Source organism: Oenanthe melanoleuca, chromosome 5 (assembly GCF_029582105.1).
Source record: "Oenanthe melanoleuca isolate GR-GAL-2019-014 chromosome 5, OMel1.0, whole genome shotgun sequence".
Lineage (NCBI taxonomy): Eukaryota > Metazoa > Chordata > Aves > Passeriformes > Muscicapidae > Oenanthe > Oenanthe melanoleuca.
Window position 1 is genome coordinate 27,017,311 of NC_079339.1, and position 20,104 is coordinate 27,037,414.

At 43.6% G+C, this 20,104-nt stretch overlaps 1 protein-coding gene across 2 annotated transcripts in view; it reads right to left on the minus strand.

Annotated features, from left to right (window-relative positions):
• Positions 1-20,104, minus strand: part of RGS6 (regulator of G protein signaling 6) — a 258,161-nt gene that overhangs the window by 34,197 nt on the left and 203,860 nt on the right. For both annotated transcript variants that reach the window (XM_056493677.1, XM_056493676.1), the window contains 3 exons: positions 17,780-17,890; positions 14,368-14,493; positions 6,455-6,641 (listed from right to left, as the gene is read on the minus strand). In XM_056493677.1, the coding sequence (XP_056349652.1) occupies positions 6,455-6,641; positions 14,368-14,493; positions 17,780-17,890 (424 nt within the window). The remainder of the gene's footprint in view (positions 1-6,454; positions 6,642-14,367; positions 14,494-17,779; positions 17,891-20,104) is intronic.

Genomic DNA, 20,104 nt, shown 5'->3' on the forward strand with positions numbered 1-20,104 from the left:
CTGGAGGCTGTCAGCAGCTTCCTCCTTGTTTTCTCCATGAAAAATCCTGCCAAAAAGCTGAACTGTACCAAGGAGAAGAACCTGCAGAACCCCTCAAGCAGCAGAAGGAAATTCTATTTCAGTGGGGCGTTCTGTGTTTCATAGGAGATGGTGACAATGCAGGATATAGCCTGCAGAAACAAGCAGAACACAGCTTCTGAGTAAAGGTGGCTATGCTGAGATAGGGAGCACCAACCCTGCTTGGATGCTGACCTAGAGAACATATACTGGACAGATAAACAATTTTCCATGCCTCAGTAATTTTCACTGTAAGATATCTGCTGCTATGTCATCTTGGGCTGCTGTTAAGTGGTTGAGCTCAAGATCTCAGAGTCCAAATGTATGTTGAAACCTTTCAACTGTTTGCCAGCAAACCCCATACAGCCCATATTCATACCTGCTGTAGGCTGAGCAGAGATATGAAGTGCACTGCTGATAGATCTTCCCAGAGACTTTTTCCTTAAATTTTTAATTAGGAGTGTGAACACTTAAAAAGGTAACAACCTTTTAAAAAAATTAAAGACCACAGGGTTCCTGCAGCACATGAGTTTGGCAGGAAGAGACCATAACCCCAAAGTCCATGAGAAATGGACTCCTGGAGTTCTGGCTTCTTGATTAGATAAAAGGATGCACTTGCAAGAACTTTCGCTCCCTATTTGGGAGAAAAGAAACAGTATCATCAGTTTCTCGACCTTCACATAAAGAGGGAATTCTGTTGCTCTGGATCTGACATGCAGTTGTTTCTTGCTTTCAAGAAGCACAGTGCACACCACTGATACAAGAGTCCCAGAGTCTTGAGTGCTGAATTCAATTTTTGAGCAAGCTAGAGACTTTCCCATGTAATCTATCTAAAGGTATTTTTTCGAGGTAGGAAATGTCTGGCACTGAGGCACTGTTAATACTCATGCATGTAGTTTTAGACAGCTTGGCAGGATCAGCACCCTGAATAACAGGCAGACTATTGTCCTGTGGGAATACGCTGACTGTTCTTGTTACCCTATTCCCATGATCTTTCATTTGGAGAGATCTGTTGCCTTCTGTCACTGAGTCTGCAAGGAGAGAGGTCACTCGTGACTTTCTCCTGGCCCTTTTTCTGCTTGTGTGTGACAGAAGAACATTAGCTTAGACAGTGGTTTGATCCCTGACGTCTTCAGAGACAGAACGGGAACAACAAGACAAAGCCTGCATGATAGATGTTTTTCACATAACATGACTGCTAAACCACAAATTAAAATGGAAGGCAGAAGATTAAAGAAGTACTTTCTGATGTGTGGTGCATAAGTACATTTTGAAAAAACTCCCAACAAACCAAAGCAGGAAAATAATAACACAGAGTATCTGCTCCTATGTAAACCCCTGCTTCAAGTCTTTTGTCTCCTGCTTTGCACAGCATCAGGCACACCAGCATAAGCCTCCATCATCACTTTCCTATTTTTGCTCTAGACACCTAACTGCTCTTCTGGCTGTATTTGTGGGGCTTTTGATTTTAGATTCCATTGTAGGTTGTTTTGTGAAATCCATAAGGGCAGGAGCTTGCACTTTTGCTTCTAAGTGTAACAAATACACAACAATGAGACTCTGTGTGTTTTCTACAGTCACCCTAACCCAAATACAAGGAAGAGAACCAGAGTGCAGTATAAGGAAGGATTTTTTTCTGCCAGTCCCACAGAATCAGAGCCAAAGAAGGAGAAGGGAATAAAGGTCAAGTCCTTGTGCAGTCCCTAACCTCCACAGGATGGTGCAGGCTGTCAAAAGCCCCCAGGAGCCCTGAGCACACCATTCATGTGTAAATACTGATGTAATGCAGCAGTGCTTTCAATTCCCCACAGTGCAGGCTCAAGGTCTCTGAGCAGCACTGGTTCAGGTGGACTTAATCCCCTCTTAGAACACCTTGGTCTGCCCCATGTCTCTTTGCTGGCTGCCTGCACTGCTAACCAATCCTAAGTCATTGTCACACATGCCACTGGGGCAACTGGGCAAAATTTGAAGAAAATAGGAATAAAGTTTCTCCAAGTTATTATGTGAAAGATGATACAGACATTATTATTTTCCCAACTTCCTTTTATGCTGTGATTCTGCTCCAGACCTACAAAAGGAGTTCTCTATGCCCACTGAACAGACATCAGGCCTTTCACATCCTGTGCATGCTTGAAAACACAAAATTAGGAGAAGTCATCCCTCATTTTCGCTTCTTTGTAAAAAATAACATTTCACTTTCAAGAGATCCTTGCTTAAATTTGGAGTTTGGTTTTGAGTTCAACATGATCCTCTCAAGTTCTGTCAGCACTTTGAGCTTCCTGATACAACCAGAATGCAAACTGACGACTGACCACTGATAAATCCTGCCAGGACTCATATCTCAATCACAGTCCAGAACAAACTGAACTACACATGGGACAGCTGAGAGCATGAACTGGGCTCAAATCTTAAGATTAGATTTAAGGAAGAAAGTTTATACAATGAAGATAATGGAGGCCAGATAACCGTGGCCAAGATTGTCCAGAGAAGTGGTGGATGCCCCATCTCTGGAAATATTCAAGGTCAAGCTGAACAGGGCTCTGAGAAACCTGATCTAGCTAAAGATGTACCCTGCTCATTTCAGGGGAGCTGGACTAGATGAACTTTAAAGGTGCCTTCTGTCCCAAATTATTCTATGCTTCAAATCCGGGACAGGTACATTTCTGGTTTGAGCTGCCTGTAATTTAGCATTGTGGTCTAAATCTGCCCTGGAATTAGCCAAAGATCTGCAAAGAACAGTTAAAATCCCTGAGCCTGGATTAGAACTGAATTTCCCTGAATCATCTTCATAGAAACAACAGCTGGTTAGCTCAGGTAAAAGAATGGCAATCTAAAACTCTATTTAATTTATTAAAACATAAAAATAAACAAAAAAACCCCCAGGAAAGTAATTCCAAAGACAACTACATGGCTTACCTGACTCTGATATACCTGGCTCTAAAGCCTACCAGTAAATGTGGATTAAATGTCCCTACAAACATTACTGTGAGAAAACACAATCCACCCTGATGATACTAACTTCAGCACCAAGGGATTGAGGAAAGGATTAAAGATTTTCTGAAGGCAGAAAAACATTTCAGGGGAGGCAAGGAGATACTTGACGGGGGTAGGGGAATAATGGTTAAAAAACTAATAACATGCTCTACAGATAAGCCATAATTGTCACACTCACAGCTTTGTGTTCCCATGTAAAGATGAATTACTTTGGCTGTCAGCAGCTTCATTAGCCAAAAGAGACCATTCAAATGGACCCAAACCTATTTACTTTCCAGAGCTGGTGGTGCCTGCTTCATATTGCAGGGCCTCACATTGGTTGTTCAGTGATGCTGATAACTCCTGTGGGAGCTTACATCCTGCTAAGTACTTCACTGTTTAATTGAACTGACCTTTCCTGACGATGCCCCTTGTATTAAAAGCTGCTTGCTCCCCAGTGAAAATGGTTTGGTAATCATAATATTTTACTCAGAGGACAGTTGTTTAAGAGCAGAAAATAATCAGCTAAATTGGTAGGCTCCCCTCTACAGGAGCCCAGCACTAAAATGTCACAAGGTGCTGTTGGACCAAGAAAGCTGGCAGAGCTGATGATGAGGACAGAGCTGGGCTGCTCAAGGACAGAGACACCAACAAACTGGACAGCTGGGGAGGGGAGTGCAGCCTGAACCAGCACAGCACACTCTGTTTACAGCTGAGATGTGCTGGCACAGCTTGAGCTGGGCACAGGTTGGGCAATGGCACCTGCAGGAACCACAGCAAGAGGGGCAGCTCTCTGCAAGCCCAGCAGCACAGGACTGTGGAGTGCAGCAACACTGAGGGACACACAGCACAGCAAGCATCTTAAGCTGAGTTGAGGAAATGGCAAAACACTTGCTTCTGTGGAACAGGAATCCATCTCAGAGAGAGGTCTGTCTGAAATAATAAAGGCACACCAAATTCAGGTTTGCATTAGGAGCACTTTGAGGACAGAGATTTCGTTGAGCAGCATCTAGGAGAGCTCTTTGGGAAGTCAAAGGTGTGCAAAGCAGCACATCAATGTAGACTGTAAGGCACCTGGTAACAAATGATACTTTGCTTTCAACTTGCAGTTATAAAGCATTTGCTGTCCTGGATGTGCTCTGCTACACCTTGCCTTTCCTGAGTACAGCAATGTGTCCATTTCCAATGCTTTTAATAAAGAACTGGCATTTTGTAGATCTCTCAAGTCATGACTAGAGTGCCACATCACCTTCTCCTATTCTTCCACTGCAGAAGTAAACTAATTTTCTCAGATCAGCCAACACTCTTCCTTCCTCTTAGTGTTGCAGACCTGCAGGCATTCAAAGAATGTGCTGTTGAGTAACCTAAATTTTTTGTTGTTCTTTACTTACAAGGACATTTCAGTTGTTTTCCTCTTTGTGCTAAAGCTACACAGGACAGGACAACCCTCACCAACAGAGGGTGTTTTTATTAGTTGTATCTGGTTGAGTCCCTAGGAATGTGGGATGTGTGGGAGCTCCCATGGGCTCCTGGTGCCACAGTGCTGAGATAAGGCAGCTGCTGCAGATTCATGGGCAAGAGCCTCTGTGGTGACAGGGCTGACCTGAGATAAACACCATAGCAGTACCTGGATGATTTACAGCACCCTGGGGCAATCTACATTGGCTCCCATGAAGTGGATGTGCAAATAAAAATGTCCCTTCTCCAGGATGAGCCAGTAAAAAGTTTACCAGGGCACTACACCCTTCAGCAATGTCCTGCTTCTTCCTGCTTTTGTTAGAACCCTTTCTCAGCTACTCAGGCAAGCAGTCACAAACAGCTTGCTTGGCCTTTGGACAGCTACCAGAAGCCCACTGTACAAGAAGGTAACTGGGTTCACCTTCCACATTGTGCTATCCTCTCTTGGCATAGATTCAATCTCCAAGATAACCATAGCTGGCCCATGAAGGTTTACCTTTGCCTCATATTTCTGTGTCCATGAACCACAACAGATGAATTGAGGACATCTGCCAGTATAAAAATCCACTGAAATAAAATGAACTCAAAGAGATAAAATTGCAGTCTAACTGCTCCAGCTTGATTTTATCAACTCCCCTTTGAATGGCAATTGTATTGTGAACTGATCAGTTCAAGGCTAAATCTTCCATATCTTTTTCTAATTAAATACTCATCGTCTAAACATTCATCTTATTCTTAGTACTTCTACTTATCAATTTAATCAATTCCCCCATTATTCACCTATCTACTTTTGCATGAATTTTGCCATCATCATTTTTCTCAGGTGATGCAAGAAGTTCTTTTTCACTGCAACTGCCAAGCAAATAATATATCTTAGCCAGAATGTCTTCGTACTTCTGTATTTCTCAGCTTTAAAAAGGACATTTAAGTTGCCTGATATTCACAGGGGACTGCCTTGAAACTTTGTGTACATTCCTTCTAGGCTGGCCCCAAGGAGCAAGACTGCAATCAGGAAAATAGAGTATTTGATACTGGTTTGAAAAATTCATTGCCTAACTTTGTATAAGTGGTCCACAACATCTCCCCTGAGATGAAAATATTTTGTTAGTGGGGTATTTTGAAGAATTGTCTTTGAATGACAATTAAAATAAAAATCCCCAAATTCAGGAATTATTTTAATTTGCTGCTGGTTTTACTACATATTGTGATAAAAATGATTATATGGAGGATATATTTTAATTGTGTCCCTAGTAATATTTGCCAAATGATCCCTTCTTCCTTTTTCTTTTTTAAGAACTAGTAAAAAAATATATTTTCACTTTCCAGAAGGTTATACAGCTTTACCCTTGCTTGTAGCAGTTTTTCTCAAATTATCTGTTTTCCTCAAGGCATTTTCCATGTACAGTTTATCTGTAAAATTTCCCTGATAAATCTGCAGCCTTAGGAGGGAAGGATTAAGCTCACTGCATTGCCTACTGTCCTATCATTAAGGTATTGTCTGGTGGACAAATTTCTAGCTGTGTTGGCGGGAGCTGCTGCATTTGGGGTTTGGCAGTGGGATATAATTAGCTATAAATAAATAAAATACAGGAAAAGTGTATTAGCCAGGGTTTTGATATTTGGCCATTCTGTAAACATGCCAGACTTTGGTGTCAGGTAGCACAGACAGATAAGCTGAACTGTATAGCACTCTTTCATCTATGCTTTCTCTGAGACATGGATCCAGCTCGCAGCACCTTGCAGACTTGTAGATTTTGGAACATTTGTTCCCATAGGAGCCTTAGCCTGTTATAACAGATAGATTCAATGAAAATATCATTTACCTAGCTTGAATAGATATCCTCAAAGTCACTTCAAACTGTGCATCTCCTTTTTCCTTACAAGTGAGCAGTGACAATGTGATAGTGGAATATCATATTAAACTGAGAGTTTCATTAGCAGTAGTTCCATAAAACCAAAAACTAACCTGTGCATCTTCGTATGTATATCTCCCTGGGTCTTTGACATTTTGGCTTGTTTTCTCATAGCTGTGGGAATCCAGGTTGATAGCACTTTGGGCCCCAGGAGCTAGAAACTCCTGCCAGATTTCTTCCACTCTGGTGGTCACATCCTGTAAAGGTTGTTTCTTGAGATCTTGGACAGCCAACCAAAACCTGTACTAGGCAAAAATTTAAAGGGCAGAAAAGAGAAGAAGAAGAAATCTATGTAAGATTTTGTGAATAAGCCTAGGCAGAGTACTAAAATAGGGAACTTAATCCTGCATCTATTAGAATTCACAGAAGACTCTCCTTGTAAACACGATTTCAAGGGGAAGGGGTGATGTACTTTATACCAAACCCTTATATTTTGGCTAAGATCAGAACACTGATTTAAAGAAGTGACACATTCTTATTCAAACTGCCCCTGCACAAGTGTCAGATTAGGTATGCAAACAGGAAATCTGCAGAGCTACACAGCTGGATGAGAGGAGCAGGCTCTGCTTCCCCAGCCCTGCTGCAATGTGCTGGTCATTCCTGCCTGCAGGATCAATCATTCACAGGGGATGTAAAATGAAGAACAAACTTAACATTCATATCATTTCCAGTGTGAAGTTGCAGCAATGCCACTTAGGGAATTTTGTTTTAAATTGTAAACTGACCAGCATTCAGATAGATGCCATGAGAAAAATATGACTCTTGTCATGCCATACTCCAATTTTACAGAGATATTTTCTTGACTAGGCTATGCTTACAGACTAAAGTAAGTTCATAAACACTGAGAAAATAATCTCTTTGATGACAAAGGACATAATCCATATCTTGATCTGTGAAAACAAATACCACAAAATACTTTTGCAAGAGTGACATGCATGTCTTTTGTCTTTTACCCTAGGTAAAAGAAAAGATAATTTGTTGGTGGTGCTAGTTTTATTTATTGCTGAAAGAGATATGCTCTTTCAGGCAATTAATTCAGAAGATGCGTGGTGCCCAGTTGGTCAACTCTATCTTCCAGCAGGAAGGTATCCCTGAGGGTTATCTGCCCTGAGCACCTGGGCCCTACAACACGGTTGATCAAGCACAATAGTGCTCTGAAGGGAGTGCTGAGGGCTACAGGGCAAACGGGTACAGAAGGCACCTTTGCAACCTTTGCTGCAATAACCAGCTCTTTCCTACCCCCAAAAAGGTGTGACAAGATGGGTGACAAGGAGGACAGGTTGCCTTGGGTGTCCCTGCCCTGCACTGCTTTTATGCACTCCCTCTGCTGGGCCATGAGGACAGGGATCGTCTGGAACACTGCTTCTTCAGGGCATCTGCAACAGCTGCACAACATGGAAAATCGGTGTATCCCTTATAAAACAGTTGAACATTAACTGAAGTCCTGATTCCTGACCCCAAATGATACCGTGGTGTCAGTGTGCTGACACTAAGGCAAATATTCCTCAGCAGTGGAAGGAGGAAGATGGAATCTGTCCCAAACAAAAATCCCGATGGCAGTGAGGGTGGGTGGAGGAGACAGGAGCCTGGTGACCCCTGTGCTGCTCCTGGCCCTCGCTTCCTGAATGGCTGCGGGTAGTAGCTAAACACCCTGAAATCAGTGGTGTGACTGCAAGCAAATGAGGCTGCTACCCCATTTAGCCTGGTATCCTACCTGCAATAGGCAAACAGTCAACTTGGGAAAAAAAATGACATCCACACTATATGCAAGGCCAGGTTAAATCCTCCTTGCCTGTCTGCTGCTTCTTCCCGACCATCAGGGGGCCTCATGCCACAGCCCTGACTCACCCAAGCCACTTTACAATATTCCTTCATATGGTTTTCCTACGCAGGCTCAGTAAAACAGACTGGGATACAGTCAAACACTACATCAGCACCTGTAGAGCCACATAGTTGTGGTTCTAATCCAGTGATGTTTGATTTTATAAACTGAGAGTATCTGGGGTTGGTGGAGGAGTGTGCATGGTTGGTCCCTTTCTATCTTTGAGAGTTTAAGTGCACCTTATATCATTTGAACAGTGACACCCCCACTTATCACATGCATACAGAGAGTAAAGGGTGGCAGTCACAGCACAATAATCTGATGCCATATGTGCCTTTGGTTATTTGAAAATACTTTATCATTCAATTTCAGATGGGAAAATGTGAATGCAGAAAAGGCATAGGAGAAACGATGCTAATCATTCCAGAGTAGCTGGGACAATTCAGACAAACACTTGGCTAGAGAGAACCTTTTCTCCTGGCTTATCTTCTGCCCCTGGAGCCGGGGAGGCGGGCTGGGAAAGCATGCTTGTGAGAGAACTGGGAAAGCTGTGAAGTGACAGCTTGCCAGAACAGGAGCACCATCCATTTTAATAACCATTTGGCTCAATCTGAAAACAAACCAAGCAGACCAACCTGACAGTAACAAGAACGAGCTCTTTTTACTGCAAGCAATTGTGAATTCATGCCCAAGGCTGGATGTCCTCTTCAAGTCAAAGGGGAGTTTTGTCTTGGTAAAAATTTCAAAGCTATTTGCTATAGCTGGCATCTAAAAATCAAGTAACATCAAAGAGGGGTACCCAGCCCCACAGCTTCAACTCCAAGGCAAATTCTCTGCCACAAGGAATCATCCCGAAGCCAATGCATAAGCAGGGCTTCCTATGGGATTTATAGCATTTACAAGAGAGAAGCAGGTATTTCTGCTTAGGAAAGGAGCTGACATACAATGACTGTGCTGGAATTTCTGCTCAATTATAAGGTGCAAATGCACTCCCTGAATCACTCCTGCAATTTCTGAAATGCAAGCCCAGCTCCAAGTTCACAGGGAGTCAGGTGAAGATCCTGCATTGCCTCCTCTCTTTATGCAGGAGACAGATATCCAGGGGACACCTCTTGCACAGGGCAGGGGAGAAGGGAGATGTGCTTGTGTATCCTCTTCACAGGTGCTCTTTAAGCAGAGCAGGACTTGCACAGGGACTGTCTGCACAGAGGGAACAGCATCACTGATCACAGGTTCTTTGTCCTTTATAAAACAGCATGTAAGGTCTGGAAAAGGCTGATAATATGGTGTCCTAAAGTGTTGTCAGTGGCATATACCATTCCAGCCTCATCCAGCTTGTAATTAAACTGCTGTCACTTGCAGAAGATATCCCACAATGACATTTATCCTCCACAGCTCTCCCAAGGCACAGAGCTCCTGGACCTCAGCATGTGTGCTCTGCCTCCCTGCAGGGCACTGCAGAGCTGCTTGGTCACTGCTGTTCAAAGATGTCCCCCAGTGAAAAGGCTGCTGGGGAAAGACAGGGTGGGTAGCCGGGGAGTGGCTGCTTCTGAAGGACATTGAAAAACAAAAATTAATTTAAAATCCTGATCGGAAGGCAAAATAAAGATGGCTCCAGAAACTGAGAAACAGCTGTCAAGATAAGGGCAGTGTTGTATCCCCATCATAGAGATGGACACAATACCCCTAGCTTGATGGCGAATTCATCTGAGGTCAGAATCCAAGCACATTTCTCTCCTTGCCCCAGTAGCTCCATGCCAGTATCCCATGCCCCTCAGGTCTCGCATCTCTAACCATTCACAAATCCCCATTCACCAAAAATAATTTTGAACATCTCAGCCAGGAAATCAACGAAAGCAATAGGTAAAAATCAAATGCAGTTCAGACGGGGCAATATTCATATCTTTGTGTTATTTAATGGTCAGATGCTTGGCGTGGTGAGCTTGGCGTGGCCAAGACCAACAAAAATCTGTCCTTGGTGAGCAAACTGGGGGAGGCAGATGCTGCAAAGCTGCACGCTGAGGCATTGGGGATCTGCCAAAGAGACCGCAGCGTCGGTAGGGACGGGGTCATTTCAGTGCTGCGGGGCCGGAAAGCCTTTGGGGCAGCGCCGGCCGGCCGTGAGCAGAGCCCGCGGTGCGGCCCGGCCCGGGCCCGTGAGGGGCTCTGCCCACGCCCGTGAGGGGCCGGGTCTGCGCAGCGCGGGGAGGCGGCGCCGCCTGCCGGCACTGCCCGACATTGCCCACAGCCGGCACTGCCCGGTACTGACCCGCACCGCCCGGCACTGACCCGCATTGCCCGGCACTGACCCGCACTGACCCGCACCGCCCGGCACTGACCCGCACTGCCCGGTACTGACCCGCACTGCCCACAGCCGGCACTGCCCGGTACTGACCCGCACCGCCCGGCACTGACCCACATTGCCCGGCACTGACCCACATTGCCCGGCACTGACCCGCACTGCCCGGTACTGACCCGCACTGCCCACAGCCGGCACTGCCCGGCACTGCCCGGCACTGCCCCGCACTGCCTGGTACTGACCCGCACTGACCCGCACTGACCCGCACTGCCCACAGCCGGCATTGCCCCTCACACCGCCCGGCTCCTTCCGACACTGCCCCGCACAGCCCGGAGCCCTCCGGCACCGGCACTGCCTCTGAACTGCTCTGGAAATACTCTTTATTTAGGCAACACGGGGCTTTGGGGCTGTTCTGTGTCTTTGCTAAATATACGAGCTCTCCTCACTGCCTGAACTTCTCCTTTCCTGTTGAAGACTGGGGAAAAAAAGAAAAAACTGACAAGCAGTTTCGATACTAGGAGTCATGTAGGATATAAACACTTTCTGCAGGTAAAACTCCTTTTCCATGATCTCCATGTTCAGCATATGCTCACAGTCAGTAACGCCCAGGGCGCCTGCATCCATGCACTGCCAGCACTTCAGTGCATTCCCACAGTGTGTCACGTGTTTCCCACTGAGGTTTATAAACAGATGTGCAGCCTCCTTTCCCTTCGGGTGAAATTCCCATGTCCCATATTCCCACTTTGCTGTTTCTCTTTCCAGCTGACACTTTTTGAAGGGGGAAAAAAAATTCAATCCACCAGCTAAATGAACATCTCAGCAATCTCAAGATGTCTCAGAAGGTTTCCAGATCATAAAAAATGTACTGTTGAGGCCCTTTCTTTTCTTACCCTTTCTTATTTGTATTATTTTATATTTGGGATCTTGTCTGCTATATTTTGGGTTCTTCAAAAATCACCTGAGTCAAAACAAATTGTAGATGAAAGAGAACAATAGAGAGGAGAAACAACAGAACAAGGAAAAGAGCTAAAATAAAACAAAAACACAGAGAAATATACCGAACTGATTGGCTTTCCTGCTCCCACATAAATAATGGACAGCCAGTAAATAAGTAAGTTACAGAGCTCAGCCGAGCCCCGGAGACTGGTGGACATGATCCTGCAAGTTTATTAGAGCACAGAAACAGCTGGAAGGTGATCCGGGAGGTCATCGAGTCTGGTCTGCTGCTGTCTCTGGCAGTGCCTCACCCAAGACCCCCACTGGGACCAATTTTTCTCAGCTAGGAAGAGATGGAAATACCCCACCACGATCAGCCCTGTGATCTGGGACTTGCACCACAAGGCATAAGAGCAGAATTTGGTCCCCTTGCTGTATTACTGTATTACATTCATTTCAAGGCATTCTCAAGCACACACTTCACAAAATATTTTCAAGTGCTACCATGAATTTTTAAGTTTTTCAGCAGTCAATTTCTCAGATCTGCCTTGAATTCAACACAGGGGCCTATAGGGCTCTGGCCACTGTTAATCCTAAGGATACTCCCAAGATCCTCCTGACATTCCCAAGAGATAACACACTCCCCCTGCAACAGTTCCAAGATCTCTGGGTAGTTACTGGGAAGAGAGTCCTGAAAAGATTATTGTGAATGTTACTTTTCTAGCAAGGTGTTAAATGCTGTGCTCTCAGAAAGTTTCTTACACCTCCCCAGGGTTTGGGTGGGATGTGTCTCACTTAACTGCAGCTGTCTGCCACGAAGCCACATCATTTTAATCAGTCTCTCCAGCTTCATGATAACAAGAGAGCTTTACAGTGTAACTTAGGCGCTTTTAGTTTTGTTTCCACTTAAAGCTGAAACAAATCCTTCTGGGGTGATTCACTGACTCCCCTTCAGCTTCTCTTGTCTCTCTCTAAAGGGAGACAGAGTAAGAAGAAAGCATGTGCTTCCCAGCTGTCAGCTTAGGTGAGGCAGATCCCAACCTTGCTGTTGAGTCTAACTTAGACTTTGCTTGCATGTGTAAGCATCCAACAGTTGCTTTCCTTTATGCTACATATTCCTAGTGAGAACTAAGGATCTTTCTATGCCTCACCTGAACCCTTCTTGCCTCTAGCATCACTGCTAAAAATTTATTCCAATTTTCTTTATTAATATTTCTGCCTTTGCCTCCTGTTATTTAAAGCTTTAAGCAGGCATGCTAATGTATCTAATATGAGATAATATTACCACTTAAGCCAACACCATTGTAATGATACCATAAGAATGACAGCACAGTTCCCACACTAAGAATGATGCCAATGTCTTCCACAAAGGATGCAGGATTTAAGGATTTAAAGGATGCTGTCTATGCCAGCCCACTGATTTGCCACCTCCCTTCACTACACCTCAAAATCAAAGAGAATGTGCATCAGCAGGAGAAGCAGCTCTGACTACCCAAGTAAAGTAAAAGTTTGCCTTCTCATAATCAAATGTTCTCCATTTGTTTGAGTAGGATGAACGTGGGGGACAGACACTAGTCATAAAACCTGCTGGATTTCATTTGTACAACCCCAGATTTATTTCCGAACACTCATTTGAAAAGTATTTTAATACAGTATATTAATTTTGCACTTGATCACTACAATTTAATTGCAAATTAGTGCCACTGTACATAACTGCAGTAAGCACATGCAAGTTCAGTACCTGTTTAGCAATAAAATTTCAAGCTCATTTATGTAATTAGTAACACTCCCTTGTTTTTTACAGGTTATCTTTCAGTTTTTTCAAAACAATAAAGTGCATTGAGTTTTCACTGTTTTGCTGCTGGCATTCTTTCTGTACTTCTCCTTGGACAGGGAAACCTGATAAATAGGACAGTAAATTCCAATGTCATTAAAAATCACTTTCTGGAGAATTCCTATTTCAGACCTTGCAGGCTAGCAGACTGCACTACAGTGACAATTGCTCACGTGCTTTAGTAATGTATTTAATTTTCTAAGTGAAAATCAGGTTCTTATCTGGAGTAAAAAGAGAATATCAAGCCTGCTCACTACCAGCAAAGGCCAAAGCCAGACTGACTGTGTGATCACTGAGAACAGATTTCCTCAGCCCAAGAGCAGGCACAGTTCTGCTAGTGAACCTGCAAGCTTCTCTGGCCTTCTCTGCAAATGCTCACTCAGCCTTCTGGAACACAACTGCCCCCAAAAAAACCCACAAGAATCTGTCCCTTTGCCCATTCATGTGCTGAGACAAAACCACAGCACCACAACAACGCCTCTACAGTGTTATTCAAACTGTAAAAAAATGGGGATTACTGCCTCTCAGCCTGATGTAGGACCACGTGGGTATCTACATAATTTTTCATAATAAATGTTTTGGTTTCTTCACAACTTGAGAAGTCAGGTACTCAGAATCCCCATACAGAGAGTCCTGTTAAGGTGAGACAAGCTGTTGGATAGGTAGCACATGCCAAAATGAAAAGTAGTTGCTGCATACCTGACTCGGTGACTGCCAATACTGCAAGAGTTCTTAGCCCCATGATGACCATACTGTTTCCCTCACACAAGCCCTGCCACAAAGACACATGTAAATCACATGTATTTATTGTCAGGGAGCTCGGGAGCAATGTGCTGCATCTCATCACGTCATACAGGTCTGCAAGCCCTTGCATGCAGAAGATACCTGACAACACTGACTCTGCTAAACACTGTTTCTGAGATTACCCACATAGGTCTAGTACAGGCATCTGTAGCAATGCTATGGGCCAAATCCTGCCATTCTCATCTTTATTCAAATAAGCGTTTTTGCATTTCACCTATGCAAGAGAGTAAGATCAATCCCATTCATTTAGTCAAATCAGAAAAGGTTTCACCTGAGGTTTTCCGAGCTGAATTCTGATTCCAGGAAACGAAGGAACTGGTCTCGTCCTACAGGGTCCTTCAGCACCTCATCCATGGAGAAACCCCATCTTTTCACACGCTGCTGACTAGGTTCTTTGCTGTTTGGAGAGAGAAGGGGAAAAACAGATGGAATGTGCATCTCTGCCTGCTGTCCGAGCAGCTGCTGCTGTTTCTGCTAAATAAAGGGAGGAAGATTATTAGATGAGATGTTGTTTTTTTCTCAAGATTTTTCAGAAATACAAGCAGGCAAATAGCACAAAAACCCTATTAAGAACAGGGTCATCATTAAAGCAACTGAAGGACTTTAAACCATTACATCATTTGAATCATTAAAGGACACTATTTGGGTGTTACATACATGGTGAAACAAGAGAGAATGTGAATGATATGATTTTCAGAGCAATTTCTGGTTTGCTTCATTTGAAGAACATCATACTGTGCCTAAATGATTATTCATTATGCACTTCTTGCATATCTCCTCAAATGTACCTCAGGATTTCTTATGCATCAAGGCAGAAATTTCCCAGCAATGTTCCCTGGGTCACTGGTGAGCTCCAGAGCATTTCCTTGTGTCCCACACAGTGCTGCCTGGTCACTTGGAACTGCCTTCAGATTTTCAGATCCACATTTGCATTAGAAAAGCAGTTCCACTAGGAAGCAGTGCAGACAAAGTATCTAAAATGATTACTGGTTTGTAGTCTTTTATTTTTTAGTGCCTCTGATTTTTTGCATGCCTAAGTCTCAGAAGACTAAAAAGCATCTTCTTCCTTCTCTCCATGATAATCAGACTTTTATTTTGGGTCTCAGCTGGGATACTGATATACAGAGGCACCCAAAATCACTAGCAACCTTTCTCCTAATTATTTAACACAGCCCAGCTTACATAAGCTGTTGTTTGAATTGCCAGACATGTTGCAGAGATGCCTGTGGGGAGAGGTGGTGCCCAGGAATCACAACGAGGATCCTATGAGACAGCCTGCATCAGAGCAAAATCTGGGCTCACAAAGTGTTTGAAAGCTTCTGGTGTGATGGCGTCATACTATGAGACAACCATTAAAACACAGCCCAGCTGCTCACATTTGTGACAGCAGAGCCATTGTTAACAGTACATATCTATTAAACTGTGTGTCTCCTCACGTCCACAGTGATTCCTAATCATGGAGCCTTAGGGGACAGTGGCGATCTGTGCTGAAGACAAATAAGCCAAAGGGGTAAATAAAGTGCCTGCTTTCATCTTCTCTTGGTGTACAGACTAAGCAAATTTGATAGGCATGTCCTCACTGGAGGAGCAGCACACTTGGGATGGCTCCTCCTGCGCTCCCTCAGGAGCCAGCAGTGCTGCAGACCAGGGTGCAGATCCAGCCTACCTGTCAGGTGAGCCAGCCTGGGCATCGGGACACAAAAGCCATGCTCGTGCAGAGCCACGCACAATCTAAGCTCAGGGAATTTCCTGTGAATCCAGAGATCTGTACCTGCTCTTCTTGCAGCTACACAGTGCTCTAGCACACACACAAAAAAGGCCAAAGTGTTGTCTAAAATGGAATGCTTTCTGTGGCATTTCCTGAGTCCTGATTGCCATGGAGGATGAACTGTAGTGGCATGGGGCTGCCCATACTCAGCAGCCAGCCTTGCCACTAGCAGTGAGAGCCTCTTTGTTTTCCTGCACAAGGGCTCTGCCCTCCTAACTGAGGAAACAGCTTTGCAGGCAACTCAAGGGGATCTTGGGGATCATTTAATTATTCATGCAAGTTGCAACTAGATGCAGATGCAGTTAGTTTTTTTACAATAGAGAATAAAATGGAAATACAGAGCTGTTTGTTTTTCTATCTCCCCACACTACAGCTTTCTCTTTTTCATCTGCAGAAAAATCACCTTCCTTAACTCTGAAATCATAGCAGAAGCCAAGCATTTATTTTAAATTCCTATAAGGCTCTGACATCAGGTTAATTGTATTCAGGGACACAGACGTCTTTTCTGGGATTTGCAGCTACGTCAACAGATGCAGAAATAATGGATGCCTGGATTACCTTGTGGGTGAGGATTTCTGCAGAGCAGTATTTTGCAAGGGCTGTATCTGGCACTAGCCCTACTAGGAAGAATAGAGAAAATGAGAGAAAGTAGCTAAAAAAGAAATAAGAAGTACTAATATTATGTGAAGAGGGGCAGAGGTTAGGAAAATAATGGATTGCTGCAACTACCAGAGAAGCAGATGAAAACAACTTTCACATCCCTAACTACTTGATTTTTAAATGGGGCAAAATCTTGTCCTTTTCCTGGAACACCGATTCCCTATGAATCAGATTTCTTAGGCCAATTTATTCAAGAACACACAGGATAAAATCTGGCATTCTCTTATCAAAGACTTGCTAAAGTGAACTCCAGATTTGGTGCCAAATGGCAGCAACTAAACACTGGAGAAGCTGCTGAGCCCTTGCAGTTGTTGGCCACAGGACCTGATTGAGTAGTGAAGGTAATATGGGGCATGGTAATTCCATTCAAATTTGCTGTGGGAGCTGTTAGGCATAGTGGCAGGCAGGACAATTCTAGCCCCTTTACGAGGATTGTGGATAGCCTGTGAAGGCAAGAGACACAGACACAGGCCAGACTTCCCTTGCACCAGCATCACATGGGCAAAACATGATCTCTGTTGTAGTGTTCTGCTTGTTTTGAGTTTTTTGGTTTTTTTTTTTTTTTTTTTTTTTTTTTTGTTTGTTTGTTGTTTTTTTTTTTTTTGTTTTTGGTTTTTTTTTTTGTTTTTGTTTTTTGAGAAGATCTCTGAGGTGCAAGGTATTGAATATCCTATAGACATTCCTCTCTCTTTTCATCTATTTGACACCATATCAGAGACAAATCAGCTTGCTCACCAACAGGTGAGGCCCAAACTCACCTATTACAATTCTGACCTGCTAAGTCTCACACACCACATGAGTTACATTCTTCTGGCTCCTGTGCCAAACTCACTCTGCACAGCAGGAATGGCCACTACTCTGTAACTCATCCCATTTTGCCAGCAGCATCTTTCATGGGATTCCATGGCAGGAGCAGGGCTGGAGCACTGCAGCTGGGGAAGAGCAGGCTCACAAGGGTCATACGAGATGTGCTGGAACAAGTTTGTCTTAGCAGTATCCTACAGACCTGAGTCTGTGCATGTGCTCAACAGGTATGAGAACATCCATTACCTGACTTACAGAGTCCCATACATCAAGCCATATGGAAGTGGAAGGGCTGAATAATTCACAGACACCAGACATAAACTTTAGCTGTATTCTTGAATCTTGTAGTACAGACATAAAATTTCCCTTCCAAACAGGGCAGTGTGAAGAGCATACAAACAAAATGGAAAGACAACTCTCACATTAGTTAAAACTACCAATTATTTTTTACCTCATTTCAATGTCCCACAATGCTGCATCATCACTTATCCAGGGATTGGAAGGCTCAGCAGGAGTTATAAAGGGGTCATATTCCACATACTGTTCTGTGTAGGCTATTAAACTGGCAGGTAAAAAAAAAGCGGGGGAGGGGGGGAAAGAAGAAAGAAAGAAAGAATTTGAATGCTCAGTCACATGTCAGAGATGTCCAGCTTTTCTTTCTATCCTGTTGAGAGGGGGTTGGTGTTTTTTTGTTTGTTATTTTGTTTTGGGTTTGTGTGTTTCTTTTTATTTACAGGAATTAGTCAGTTTCTCAGCAACCACAGGAGACCCTTTTCCCAAGGATGATGCATGCAAGGATTTCTCTGCAAACACCCACCAGCTCACTGCAGCATTTTCCTCACTCTTGTCTCTACTGAGATGCCCCCAAAAAACCTGATAAGCTGGATTGCTATGGCAGGACTTCCCCCAGACAGCCACGGGAAGAATATGAAGGGTGTGTCATCCTGTTCATTTGTTGCATGTTACTATTGCTTTTGCAAAAACTTTTGCACCCACATAAATTTATGCACTATGAGAAATTCACCTAAACAGGGTCATGGGCTGCAGCTAAGAATATGCTTAAATCTTTGAAGGAGCATAGTTCCTAAGCATCAAAGCTTTGCTAGATCATTTTAGTTATGTTGGTATAGTACCTAGTCTAACAGCACTATTGTAAAATACTTCAACAGTAATAATTAACTTAGACCATAGTAAATTAAATGCATGTTGGAAAACCACCTGGCCTTTACACTGGCTTGCTTCGTGGTGAGTCAGTTAAGGCATATAGCCTCTAATCCTTGCTAGGATGAGATTCAAAGGGATTTCTGGGAAAAGGACTGTGTCTGCTTACATTCATGATTCAGGAATTCCACTGGGGTTGGGGCTAGGGGTGCATTTTTACAAAAGAAAGACAGCAAATATGAAATAGATCAAAAGAAATTTCTTCTAGTCTATACTGGAAATACTGTAAAGCACCTTATTTTTTTGCCTATGTCTGCCAAGTAATTAACTTAGTTAATTATGTCTCTTCACACTGAACAACCAATATGCTTGCACAGTGTTTGTCCATGCTAAACTTTACCTCTGGTCCTCCACATCTCAAAAAGGCAGGCAAATGAAAAGACACTGTGAAACAAAGGGTCATAAAAGGCAGAAACTTTCCCTGACCTGCTCTATAGTAATTATTTCTTTTTGTTTGTCCTAGCTCTTATCATGAGGCATTAAAATCATACACTTTTGTAACCACAGCAGGTTCCCATTGCCCCTTAGGGCACTCAGGGCTGTCTCATCTCATTTCATTAATTACATTTCATGACTGCTGTGGGTCAAGGGTTGGAGAAGGGAGCAGCGTCCAATTTCACAGAGCAGCACCAGTCCCTTAGACATCAATGAAAGAGAGGTTTGGTTAAAAAAGAAAAGAAAGCCAAAAAGGATCAATCAGGAGATATCTGCTGTGAAACCTGAATTGCTCCTAATAAAATAATAAGAAGGCATCAGAGGTGCTAGTACAAGTACTAGCAAAAAGGAAACGGAGAAAAAAATAAAATGAAACAAGGGGGAATTTCTAAGCACATTTAGCTGATTCAGTATAATGGCAGCAGCAGAATCATTGCTTCATTGTCTAAAGGAGGCTACAGGCGGGGAACTCCTAAGGAAAAGCATTTTGACAAAATGCAAACCTGGCCTTTTGTGTGATAGAAGAGGTGGTGGGAACAATTGACTGAAGGGTGCAGAGCTCGCCTTGGGAACCCAACTGTCTCTCAGTCAAGGGGGCCTGCTGAGCCTTCACAGGAACTTTGATGAGAAGCTGAAAGGATAGCACAGATTTTCATCTAGGGAACTGAGACTGCTTCTGGTAGGAAGATGCTCATTTTTCCCCAGCCATTTCGGTGATGCTGTGTCAAATGAAATTGTACTAACACTGCACAATGCAGTCAGGGAAAACAATAGGTAGAATATATTGATAGTTTTGCTCAACAGTTCTCAAAGCTCAATGGCTAAAACTGACAGTGCACAGGTCCCAAGTGGGGAGAAAGGATGTGGAAGAAAGACAGTTTCCAAGGTGCTGAAGGATGCCTGTTCCCACAGTGGGTACAGATCTACTCCTGGAAGCAGAATAGGGAGGAAGGGGAAGAAAATCTTTAGCAGTGAGCATTTATCTTACAGAAGCTGGAGATATCCTTTGGAGTGCCTTCCTCTTCTGGCAGACAAGGGGTATCCCAAGAATAGTATGAATTAATGTAAAATAAATACAGCTGATCTATTACTATTGAAAAAATATCTTATTCCTATAATT